This window comes from Daucus carota, chromosome 3 (assembly GCF_001625215.2).
Source record: "Daucus carota subsp. sativus chromosome 3, DH1 v3.0, whole genome shotgun sequence".
Lineage (NCBI taxonomy): Eukaryota > Viridiplantae > Streptophyta > Magnoliopsida > Apiales > Apiaceae > Daucus > Daucus carota.
In genome coordinates, this window is record NC_030383.2 from 58,210,170 (window position 1) to 58,222,288 (window position 12,119).

The 12,119-nt window shown below is 32.7% G+C and overlaps 2 protein-coding genes across 2 annotated transcripts; both read left to right on the top strand.

Annotated features, from left to right (window-relative positions):
* The first annotated feature begins 3,250 nt into the window (after positions 1–3,250).
* On the top strand, positions 3,251–6,735 carry LOC108215349 (serine/threonine protein phosphatase 2A 57 kDa regulatory subunit B' kappa isoform). The gene is made up of 3 exons (XM_017387811.2): positions 3,251–3,568; positions 4,445–5,627; positions 6,210–6,735. Exons 2-3 carry the CDS (start codon positions 4,473–4,475, stop codon positions 6,564–6,566), a joined length of 1,512 nt encoding a protein of 503 aa, XP_017243300.1. The 5' UTR covers positions 3,251–3,568; positions 4,445–4,472; the 3' UTR covers positions 6,567–6,735.
* A 1,060-nt stretch (positions 6,736–7,795) lies between these two features.
* Positions 7,796–9,737, top strand: LOC108213245 (F-box/FBD/LRR-repeat protein At1g13570-like). Its single transcript, XM_017385016.2, has 3 exons — positions 7,796–8,038; positions 8,550–9,402; positions 9,566–9,737. Exons 2-3 carry the CDS (start codon positions 8,551–8,553, stop codon positions 9,698–9,700), a joined length of 987 nt encoding a protein of 328 aa, XP_017240505.1. The 5' UTR covers positions 7,796–8,038; position 8,550; the 3' UTR covers positions 9,701–9,737.
* Positions 9,738–12,119: the final 2,382 nt, after the last annotated feature.

Sequence of the window (12,119 nt, forward strand, 5' to 3'; positions counted from 1 at the left end):
ACTGTAATGTTGAAGTGTGAGTTGGTTTTGTTGTTCAGTTTTGCTGCGTTTTCGAGTTGTGTCGGAATCCTTGCGTTCTGTTATTTGAGTCGTAGATAGGGATGAGTCTTGTGTAAGCTGTTGTGTTTTACCGAGTTTTTTTGTTGTCACATTTAGCATCAATACTGAGAGTTGGATGGTTTTATAGTTTAATCCTTGATTGTTTTATTTGATTGAGTCAATGTCTGTATTTGGAGTCGAGTTAGTCTATTTGTTCAGTTGATTTGAGTGGAGGCACAGTTTTTAGAAGTTTTATCGACAACCATCGATTTCAATTTGGCATATTATTGGTTTTATTCAAGTTTTGTTCTGTTAAGTTTAAACTTTATTTGATTAAAGAAATAAATGAACTTTGTTTGAATTTAATCGAATTCTCTGGTGAAATAAATTTTTTATCTACAATTTTGATTTTTCCCCTCCATTACAGACCCTTTTCTTGTGATAGCAAGTGTAAAAATAGTGTTTATGAATCGTATGTATTGTATTATATGTATTTTCTTGCTTTAACTGAGCTCAAATTTGCAAATTGTTATTAATGAATATTTTCGTTGTGATATTTCTTGTTTTTTGTGTTGATTGCAATTTTTGATTATTGTGTGCTTGTGTTCTTTTAGTATATAATCCTTAGGTGTTAGTTAGATTTATATACAGTAATATACATCCTACTTATTTAATGTGCTTACTTGTTTAGCAGTTATCACGTCAACCTCTGATTCGGATTCTGATTCGGATGGGAGTATTGAAAATCTTACCTACAATAATCAAAAAAAATTGTTGGTTAAAAAAGACGTACTATGTGAGAACTTCAATTTTATATCCCTTGTAACAATATCTTATAAAAATTTGGTTCATTTTATAGGTTTTGGTTCTTATGGGACCGTTTATAAGTGCAAACATCAACTCGATAAACAATACTATACTGTGAAAAAAAATCAAACTGAATCACCTGGACTTGAATTGGTATCTGCGCGAAGTGGCGGATCCTAATAGAGACAAGAAGGCCAGTTGACCCCCTAAAATTTTGTTCTTAATTTTATATTCTCATATTATGCATATTCTCATATTATGCATATATTTGAATTGATCTTGATAAAATTTTATAAAAATAATTACTGTTGCACTAATTTTTTAAGTGAAAAGGGAGTATAATAACTAGTATTGTACTAGTTATTCTGTGTAAGAAGAATATTAAATTTTCAGAAAAAAATAAACACCAAAGTACTAGTATTGTAGATAATGCGGTGCAACGGTAAAAAAAAATTACATAATGTGAATATTACGAATTTTGTTTTTTGTGTTATTATTTTGGTATTGAACATTCTGATCAAGGTAGACATGAATTATTTATGTTGTAAAACGGTAAAAAATTACATAATATGATTATTAAAATTTTATTTTTTGTGTTATTTTTACGTATTCTTAATTCAGGTTTTTACTAAATATATGTTTAAAATTCCAAACATTGTTGAGTCTCATTAGCTAACTGTCTTTTTTTATGATCCAGTTATATTTGTTTATATAGATGGAATATTGCCTAAGGTTGTATTCCTCATCAAACTTCATACATTAAACTTATTATATGTGTGTGTAAATATGTCTTATATTAATTTTCTTAATAGTACTTTGCAGGCGAAACCGAGTAAAGCACAAATTTGTGAGATTAAGATTTTTTCTTAAATTTTTTTATCTTGCTATAATTGCATAAACTCAAATATCAAGAGAAACCGTAACTAACTCAATTTATTTACTTGCTTTATTTAAATGAATATGATATGTTTGAATCTTCATATTTTTGATCCATTAAGATTATAATGGTGCCACTAATGCTTAATATAAATATATGTGTGATAATTGTTATTATTGTGGTATTAATATAATTATTTTTTTTGCAGCTAAGAAATTAAGCGGGCTAGAAGATAACAAGGAGTGCTCTCACTCTTACCATTCTTATAAAATTGTCAGTCTTATCATTCTTATGAAATTGAACCAGTTTATGCAGCTCCAAAGCTTTTAGAAGACCCTCCAGAACCGTACACTGAAAAATCAGATATGTACAGCTTTCGAATAATTTTCTTTGAGATGTTGTTTCAGGATGAATTTGAAATATGTCGTGCCCTTAAGAACTTCAGGAAATATGGAGAGTATCCTCATGGTTGGGAGGACAGTTCTAAAACTGAAATTCTAGATATGATTTTAGCTAGGTCAACAGATGATCGAGAACTTCCCAATGATGTTTTACGAGTTGTCGAAAGTATGTTGTGATTGTTATGTATGTTAGATTTCCAGAAACCAATAATTGTTATGTATTTTGGATCTTCAGAAACAAGAAACTGTTAAATTAACAAGACTGAAACTGTGAATTTCATATTCAAACACAAAAAAGACTCTAACTTTGAAGGTTGTATTAAGAGGACTGAAACTGTGAATATCAAGTTCAAACACAAAAAATACTTGAATTTGGGGCCGAAGAGACCCAACCCTCCAACTTTCATAATTTTAACCATAAACAATGTGATAATAAAATTTGTTCTCTCAATATAAATAATAAACGGCTTCCTTAATAATAAAAACTCCTATGTTAACTAGGAGTATAGTTAGTATTATATTATTATTATAACTTTCTATATTGATTAAGATATTGTTATGTAACAACTATTCAACCAATAAAATTAAACCACTAATAAAAATTTTCGTTTTAATTTTTAAAACATAAATAATTTAATTTATGAAATAGTTTTATAAATGTTTGAAACCCCTTTGAGTGGAATATGAGAAATGGAAATACGAAGTTATTGAAACTTGGCTATCATCATATTATTTTATTTGGTTGTTGTCATTTAATCTTTTTTATTTAACAATTACTATTACGGATTCATATTTGACAGATTTTTTATTATAACAATTATCTCAACAATAAAAATATATCATCAACATAATTATTCGTTGTAATTGTTTTAAACTCGGGTAATTAATTTATGAAATTAATATTATAACATGTATTTTGAGAATAAATATTGACATTGATGGGTACCTGCTCCCATCTTAAAAATGATGAGATTGAAAAAAATTAAAAATATCAATTTATAAAAATTTGTTGGTCTATCAATTATTATAAAATTGATATTCTACCTTAAAATAATCACAAAAATTATTTTAAATAATTTCTCTAATTTGCTCGGGAAAAGAAAAAACAGACAAAACACAACAACCATTACAAGCTGTAAATTCAATGATGAGGAAGGAGGACACTAATGATCCTTGCAGAAGTGTTTGTGTCTCCCAGTAGAATCCTAGGTGCCTAATAGGGCTTCTACTTTAACAGAATATACGCAGACATATACATACATACTCATTACAAATCCCAAATGTTTATCATGCTTTAACCATCAATTAAGCTTCACATCTTCTTGTTTCTATATTTTATAATCCCAAAAATTGGATCTTTTTACTTCAAGATTGCAGATTCAGTCCCTAAAGAACAATTCCTGGAGGGGTTTTGTTCAACCCCTTTTTACATTTCAGACTAAAGGTATGAAATCTTGAATTCATATATGATAAAGATTGTAACTTTATGTGTTCTGGTGCTTGTTTATGTTGATCTGAGTGTAAAGATTGCAGCTTTGGTGTAAAGATTGTAGCTTTATGTATTTTCTGTGTTTGTTTAGGTTGATTTTGATGTTAGATTTGATTTTCAGTTATCTTTTTTAGATTGTGTTTCTTGTTTTCTTTTGGGTATTAAAGATCTGTATAAATGTGTAAATGTGTGTGTGTGTGTGTGTGTGTTGAGAGTCTGATCTACATTCTTTGTTTGTCGGTAGCAAATTGGAGTAAAAAGTAATTATCATTCGATCTTGATTTATCACAAAAAAAGCATATTGTTGCGGTACACTATCTCAGTTCTGTAGAACTAATACTTAAATTGGAAAGAATACTTGGATTTTCAGATGGTGTGCTTAAAGCTGACTTGCTGAAGGTACACGTAGCCTGTGAAATGATTATGGTGGAACTAGACATTCTTTTGTACTTGCTATAAAATCCTGAGTGATTGTTGTTCATCTCGACATGGTCCTTTACAGTCGGACTTGATTTTGACCAAGTATGCTGTTCTTGTTTTAAATCTTTTGTCTCGATTATTGGGCGCATAGCTGCAAAACTTGTGCCCTTGTAGTATGGCGAGTTGGCGACTGTAATGTGCTTATAACTTCTCATGCATTCTGGTTGAAGATCTTTCTTTTTTACTTGCCTGGTGTTTGTCATCTTCTTGTATATATTTCCGTTTGAGTTGTCATTTGAGTCGAGTTACATGGACTTGATATATTTTGTTAGTTGAATATATAAATGATTGGCTTAGCTTCTTGAGTTTTCAAAATTTTAAATGACTGTTGACACTGACTTATGTTTACAGTAAGCGTTACACATTATAACCTTCTACCATGCTCAAGCAAATACTTGCGAAACTCCCCAAGAAGTCATCAAAATCAAACTCAGAAGATTCTTCTTATGGGAGCATTTCCAGCAACAATTTGGTTGATGTAATCAATGGATTCCAATTTATCAACAGCTGCAATGCAATTACAAGTCGTTTGAATGCTGTTAAACGGATGTCTTCATCAATTTTCCCTGCCGGAACTGAGATGCTTGAGCCTCATATATCATTCAAAGACATTCCTAACTCAGATAAACAAAATCTGTTTGTTAGCAAACTAAATTTTTGCTCTTTAGTGTATGACTTCAGCGATCCAGAAAAGCAATCAGCGGAAAAAGGTCTTAAACGCCAGATACTGGTAGAGCTCATTGAGTTTCTTGCTTCCGATTCTGCAAAATTCAGTGAACAAGCAATTGCTGCTATGTGTACAATGTGTGCAAATAACCTGTTCCGAGAATTCCCACCTAAGTATACCACTCGTCGTGTACGTGGTGAGACTGAAGCTGATGAACCGTTGTTTGATGTTGCTTGGTCACATTTGCAACTTATATATGACATACTGCTTCGGTTTTTAAGTTATAACTCTCTCGATGCAAAGATAGCCAAAAAGTATGTTGATAATTGTTTTATATTGAAATTGCTTGATCTGTTTGATTCTGAGGATCCAAGAGAACGAGATTGTTTGAAAGCAATTCTGCATCGGGTGTATGGAAAGTTTATGGTGCACAGACCTTTCATCCGGATGGCTGTGGCAAATATCATCTATCGCTTTGTTTATGAAACTGATCATCATAATGGAATAGCAGAGCTGTTGGAAATTTTTGGAAGTGTAATTAGTGGATTTGCTTTACCCTTGAAGAAGGAACACAAGCTGTTTTTGACAAAGGCTCTTATTCCCTTGCATAAACCAAAGTCCGTTGGTATATATCATCACCAACTAACCTATTGTATTGTTCAGTTCGTAGAGAAGGAGCCAAAGTTGGCTGGAATTGTTATAGAGGGAATGTTAAAATGTTGGCCAGTAAGTAATAGCCAGAAGCAACTTATGTTCTTGAGCGAGTTAGAAGAGCTAATGGAAATGATTAGTTTAGAAGAATTTGAAAGGATCATGGTTCCTATTTTTCGACGTATAAGGTTCTGCCTCAGAAGCTCCCATTTCCAGGTGAATCTCATTGTATATAGTATCTACTTCTATTTGTTGTACTAATCAGGGCTGATTTTCTTTAATATCCACTAACCAGTCACTAGTGCCTTATATCCCCTTGGGTCTGCTACTACTTTAGAGATGTACACGAGGAAAAAATGTGATGATATAATTGTCTGTTTACATGTAAAATTTGATTTTGTGGGATTAGTTTATTAGTAGTTATTTATATCCTAGAGCTGGACACCGAAAATTATAAGTTATAATTTATTGTGTTATTGGTCCCGACTAAAAGTAGCAAATTCTTGTAAAATCCTAATGACCGTTACATCTAGACAGAGTAAAGCTTTTATACTAAATGAATGCTGATAGCGAGTCACTTCTAGGTGCTTGCTTATTTGACTCACTCTATGAGCAGGAGATAGCTTTGCTCTGCCATTTATCTGAAGCTATTTGCAGTAGGAGACTTGTACCCCTGAATGTTTTAAGATTTCCATTTACCATTTTTTATATTGATAATTTTATCTTTGTCCAATTGTCACTATCTCGTATTTGTTACTCGAGACTGAACTTTTCATCCAACCTTTACGTATTTTAAAGGTGTCTGAGCGTGCCCACCTCTTTTGGAACAACGACAGCATTCTTGGCCTTATTATGAAGAACCGACAAGTGATCATGCCTCTCATCTTCCCAGCTCTTGAGCAGAACTCACAGAACCACTGGAACCGAGCAGTGCTTAATCTGACAGAAAACTTGAAGAAAATGTTCTCTGAGATGGACAGTGAGCTACTCCTCGAATGTCAAGACAAGTTTGAGAAAGAAAATTCAAATCTGAGTCTGGTAACTGAGAGGCGAAAACTAACATGGGAGCGCCTTGAAAATGATGCTGGTCTTCAGCCAGCGGCCAACAATATATCAACCAGGGCAGAATCTTCACCTTGCGTTGTTGTTTGCTGAATCGTTCAGCATTTTTTAAGTAGGATCTTGATTTCGGGTATACTTTGGACGAGCTTAGGTTGTACGGTTATTATTATTTTTGAATATATTTCGAGTGTACCCGGTGTGCAACTGATATCTTTCTTCTGAATGTTGGCACTTTGAATGGTTCGAGCAAGTTTGGTCTTAACACCTCTTGGACACTTCTGTTTGACAATCCGTCTATAGTGCTTGCTATTACAGAGCCAGGAGGGTTTATGATTGTGAGAATTACTCGAAACATAACAAAAAGTTCTGTACAATGTAGTTTTTCATGTTGCGTCCCATGTTACTGAACCTGATTTTGATTATGGGTCCTTTTGACGTAACTCAAAAGAAAGTGTTTATTAGTTATAAATAAAAAAAGTTAATTATAAGTATGAGGTAATTTTTATTTTATGTATTTGGATATATTCTTGGTGTTTACAATTTATTTGGTATAAAAATATTAATATAATAAATTACTGTAGATTATCTTTTTAATTGTTCTCTACTACATGTATGTAAAATCAAATTTCGAAAAAAATTCATTAAAAAATTAAAATTTTTAACTTCTTAGATTTTGACTTATAAATTGAGAATTGACTTAAAATTTTGTTATACAAACGGTATGAATAAACTGTTTCTAACTTATAAGTCTAAAAACCCGATTTATAGCCTAGGCAAACAATCTCCTGTGTACAAAATGTATGTCAATCATCAAAAACATCCCCATGTAACAAGAACATCGCGTGTGCTTATACGCTGGAACTTTGTCCGGAAAATGTTGAATATAACATTTTTTTAATATATTTAGTATTTTTTTCAATTGCTGAATGGGTATAATACTAATCTTGATCGTACAGTTAAAAAAAACATTAAGCAAATAAATAATCATTTTACTCGTCCAACGATTAAAAAGCGAGAAAACAAGTACCTAGCATACACGTGTCGGAGATTTGGACCTGAACCCAGTAAATAATTATTATGGGATACTATCTTTTAGAAAAAGGACTACCTGTCTCCTGGAATTATAACCTAGGGGATTGGAGCTTAGTATGCATTTTAAGATTACGTTAAAATATATTATTATAAATTAATTAATTTTTTTCCTTATAAATAAGAATTCTTTGTCAATTATTAAAAAAGTGATATACTTTGTTAAAAAATAATTAAAAGACGATATACAAGTAAACCGTAAACGAGACGGAATTAATATTTGACTCCGGAAGAAGTTGAACATCTAAAAATTATCATGACAGGAAGTGAGCAAGTACAGTGGAGCTCTAGTACGAGGGAACCCAAGCCCTAAAAGAAAAACAAAGTTTGAACACGGAGTATTGTGAGAGATTGCAGCACGTGTCACTCTCTACTAAGAAACGCTTCATCCCAAAACACGAGTTTCTTCTACTTGTGACCATTGTCCATTGCAACAAAACAAGTTACTCAGTAGTCAGTACATCGCAACAACACAGGTACTGCATCTTACATGTATGTGAGTATGTCTGTATATTTTCTATGTCATGATTCTAAGATGCCTTTCGGTTCTTGTTTTGTTCAATAGTTTGTGGGTTTTTCATGAATCTGTCAATTCTTTATGTTTAAGTATGTGCCCTCTTTTTGTTTGTTCTAGAGTGATACCACTTAGTTGTAAGGCTTGTTTATATGGGTTTTATGAAGATGAATAGATTTATTGTTATTTATCAGACTTCAAATTTGTGTTAGTAATCTTGTTTTTACTTGGAATAGAATTTGTAGCAAAATCTTAGGTTGTGTTCAGTGGAACCGGAAGGATTGGAATGAATGAAAAATTATAAACAAATCTTGGCAAAATTTTGTTGTATAGAAATATAGAATTAGCCACTCAGTGACCCTCTAAATGTATATTAAATTATGTGCTGTGAGCAGCTTAGTAAGTAGTTACCATCATTTACAATCCTAAATACTTGTTGTGAATAGTATCTCTTTTAATTTGGTGTCTACCAGCATGGCTGATGATGCTAAAAGAAGGCGACTTGATAGTGGATCCGAAGCTGTTGATAGATTTAGCAACTTGCCGGTAAACATAAAAGACCTTGTCCTGGAACGCTTGCCACTGCACGATGCAGCAAGAACAGCTCTCCTCTCAAAAAGTTGGAGAAATGTATGGGAAATGCTCCCAGTCTTGGTTTTTGATAATATATTTTTCTCCCGAATGGTTTCAGGAATAGATGAACAGGCCCAAGTATCTAATGTTTCAAGGACCATCAGTAACATTCTTTTCCTTCACGATGGTCCTGTCTCCAGATTCCATCTTTCTGTTCCTTCAAATTTTCCTCTTCATAAGTGTTTGGATGTGGATTTGTGGATCAAACGAATATCGAAAAGTGGGATTAGAATATTAGAGCTTATTAATAAAACACGAGTTCCCTACACTATGCCTTCTTATCTGTTTTCGTGTTTGGAGTTGACTCATTTGACACTCGATAATTGTATACTCAACCCACCCCGAAGGTTTGGAGGTTTCAGGAATCTGATTAAAGTTAAACTCTCCTCGGTCAAAATTACTGGTGACATGTCATTTGGGAGTCGACTTGAAACAATGATCTTGATTCTTTGCACTGGGATTAAACATCTGGGATGCCAATTCAACTCAAAGAACAATCTCATTCGTGAAGTGAATATCATCAAAAGTGAAGAAATTGATTGGCAATGGTTCAAAACCACTGAAAAGCTTCATTATCTAGGTCTCATATTGTCAGAGTCTTCAAATTCTAGGAAAAACGTCAATGATTTAGACAAGTTACTTGGGAAGATGCCTAATATCTATGGTCTTCACCTCGACAATTCTTTCCTAAGGGTCAGTAAAATCCATACAAATTTCACTAATGTTCTTTTCCTAAAGCGCTATGAAATTCATACAGAATTTACAAATATGGTTAGGGAGTAACAATACATTTGAAAGTTTACATGCCAATTGTGTCTGACAGTCTACTTTTATTGCTTGTCATGTATATGCGTAGTTTCTGGAACCATGTGCATCTCTTTCCAACAGACTTACTACAACATTGGTGAACTTGAATACTCTGAAACTTTTCTGTGTTGGAGGTTGGAGGTTGGGATTGGGTTCTGATTCAGTGTGTCCTGTGCTTGATTAGAAGTTCGCCCAAGCTGAAAAATCTTCATATACTGATGGTGAGATTTAATACTATAATCCAAACCTATATTGTGAATTCTGAATGTGATAGATATAACTTTCTCATTGCTAATTCTGCCTATTTTGTTTCCCCAAATTCTGTGCTCACTAGTCAGTAAACTGAATTTTTTTCTTCCTTATCATGTCTCTTGCAAAACATTTTCTTTATCAGATAATTTTTGTATTTTTTCCAAAATAATCACAATATATACAATATAATTATAATTTATTAACATCTCAAGTTCTCGTGTTGTCTTCTGAATATCTGCTGTACTCTTGGTCCTCATTTAAATTTGTGAATTTTATATTTCTTATCTTTTATTTCCTGCCTATTATCATGCATATACATTCTTTTGTTGTTTGAAAAGGTGAGGACTTGTTATTAGCAGAGATTCACTATAGATGTCCACAATACCTCTCCCAGTAACAAAACCGTCCGAGGCTCTGATACCTGAATATTTCCATGTTTACCAATGTGATAAGATTGGGGCACCAAATGAAATGATTAAACTGTGCATTTGTATGTAGAAACAAGGAGTAAACAGAATGCATGGTACTGAGTCAATGGCAGCTAGCAGGGTGGAACAGTATATGCTATCATCAGATTCCGTCAACACGATTCTTGACCAACTTGAAACTGTGCATCTACAGGAAGTGAAGGGTTCAGGGTGTGAGCTTTATTTTATAAAGCTTTTGCTTGCATCTTCCCCTTCGCTTAGATGGATCAAAATTTCTAGAACCTACAGCATTCATGATCTTAAAGAAGAGTTGAGGATTTTACAAGAGGTGGCACGGTTCCCTAGAGCATCCGCCACTGCAGAATTAATATGGACTTGACTACTTGTTGCCAGGCGGAAATATGGACTTCTGCTGGTAGCCAGGACGATTAGTGAGAGCATCTGCTACAGCATAAATATCAAGGACTTAATTACTAGACCAGGTAGCCTGGAGGATTAGTGCTGGACTTTTTAGCATATGTACTCGTTAAGACATTTCTGGAGAGTTTCCATCTTAATATGTTTAAACTCAAAGCACTCTCTCACATTCATGTTTTTCGATCAAGTTGTCTTGCTAGTCATTAATCCCTTATTAGATTTTTTTTTTTTTTGATAATTCGTTATTGATCTTGTTATGTTGGTAATGGTACTAGTTTGAGTTTTGTAAATGTAGGTTAGAAGATGGAAATCCAGGGCAAAAAAACTTGAAATCTCTGAATTTAATAATCAAAACATATATTTTATACAAAAAGAAAAAGAAAAAGAAAGAATCAATTAGTCTTGATTCAAAGGTTTAGTAGCAACAAGATAATCTGAGTTCTGGATGCTAAATTAGTAGCCACCAAAGGGTTTAATTATACCTAAACAGTTTGAAGATAATTCAGACCAACCACAGCAGTGTTTCAAGCAAGATGATTTGATGACAACTTGAGACTAGGGGGGTGTTTGTTTGCGGCTTAAAAGCCGGGTTTCTGGTTTATAAGTTAGAAACACTTAGGGAGTGTTTGTTTAGGACTTTTAAGCCCAGCTTCTGATTTATAAGTTAGAATCACTTATTTGTACCGTTTGTATAAAGAGTCAAGAACCACTTATAAAAAGCTAGGAATGCTAGCTTTTGTTTCAGGATTTCTATTTATTTCCCAAACATTTTAATTACTTATAAGTCTTAACTTGCTTCAAACTTCTACTCTACTTTTTTATTTTAAGAAAGAAGCACTTATCTTAAGCCCACCTAGACGGCCCCTTATTTATGCCGTTTCTGTAAAAAAATCAAGAAGCACTTATAAAAAGCTAGGAATGCTAGCTTTTGTTTTAAGGTTTCTCCTTATTTCCCAAACACTTTAATCACTTGTAAGTCTTAATTTGCTTCTAACTTCTACTTGACTTTTTTATTTTAAGCAAGAAACACTTATTTTAAGCTCACCCGGCCTTAAAACTCTGGCAATAAACAATACTACCAACCACAATAGTGTTCGGATAAATTATCTTTTAAAGTGATTTTCTACATGTATGTAAAATTAAATTCAAAAAAGTAAATAATTTATTTAAAAAATTAGGATTTTTAATTACATTCTGATTTATAAATTGGGAGTTGACTTAAAAAATTGTTACACAAATAAAATGAATAAACGATTTGCTCGGAAGTCGACATCCGAACAATCGTACAAAATGTCTGTTAATAGTCAAAACATCATCACATATAACAAGAACCCTGTGTATAGGATGTTGATTAAAACATTTCTTTAAGTGTTGAATGTGTATAATATTAATTTCAGTCGTACAGTTAAAAAAATTCACTAAAAAAATATAATCATTTTATTCGGCTGGCGGTTAAAAAGTGAGAAAACTGCCTGTTATATAACATGCAACTAGCATATACCTGTC

What these genes read in the sequence shown, in the direction of transcription:
- LOC108215349 (XM_017387811.2), top strand. Translation starts at nt 4,473, where the DNA reads ATGCTCAAGCAAATACTTGCGAAACTCCCCAAGAAGTCATCAAAATCA. An exon ending in TCAGAAGCTCCCATTTCCAG is followed by an intron (nt 5,628 to 6,209) that starts GTGAATCTCATT and finishes CGTATTTTAAAG; the next exon opens with GTGTCTGAGCGTGCCCACCT.
- LOC108213245 (XM_017385016.2), top strand. Translation starts at nt 8,551, where the DNA reads ATGGCTGATGATGCTAAAAGAAGGCGACTTGATAGTGGATCCGAAGCT. An exon ending in TCGACAATTCTTTCCTAAGG is followed by an intron (nt 9,403 to 9,565) that starts GTCAGTAAAATC and finishes GTATATGCGTAG; the next exon opens with TTTCTGGAACCATGTGCATC.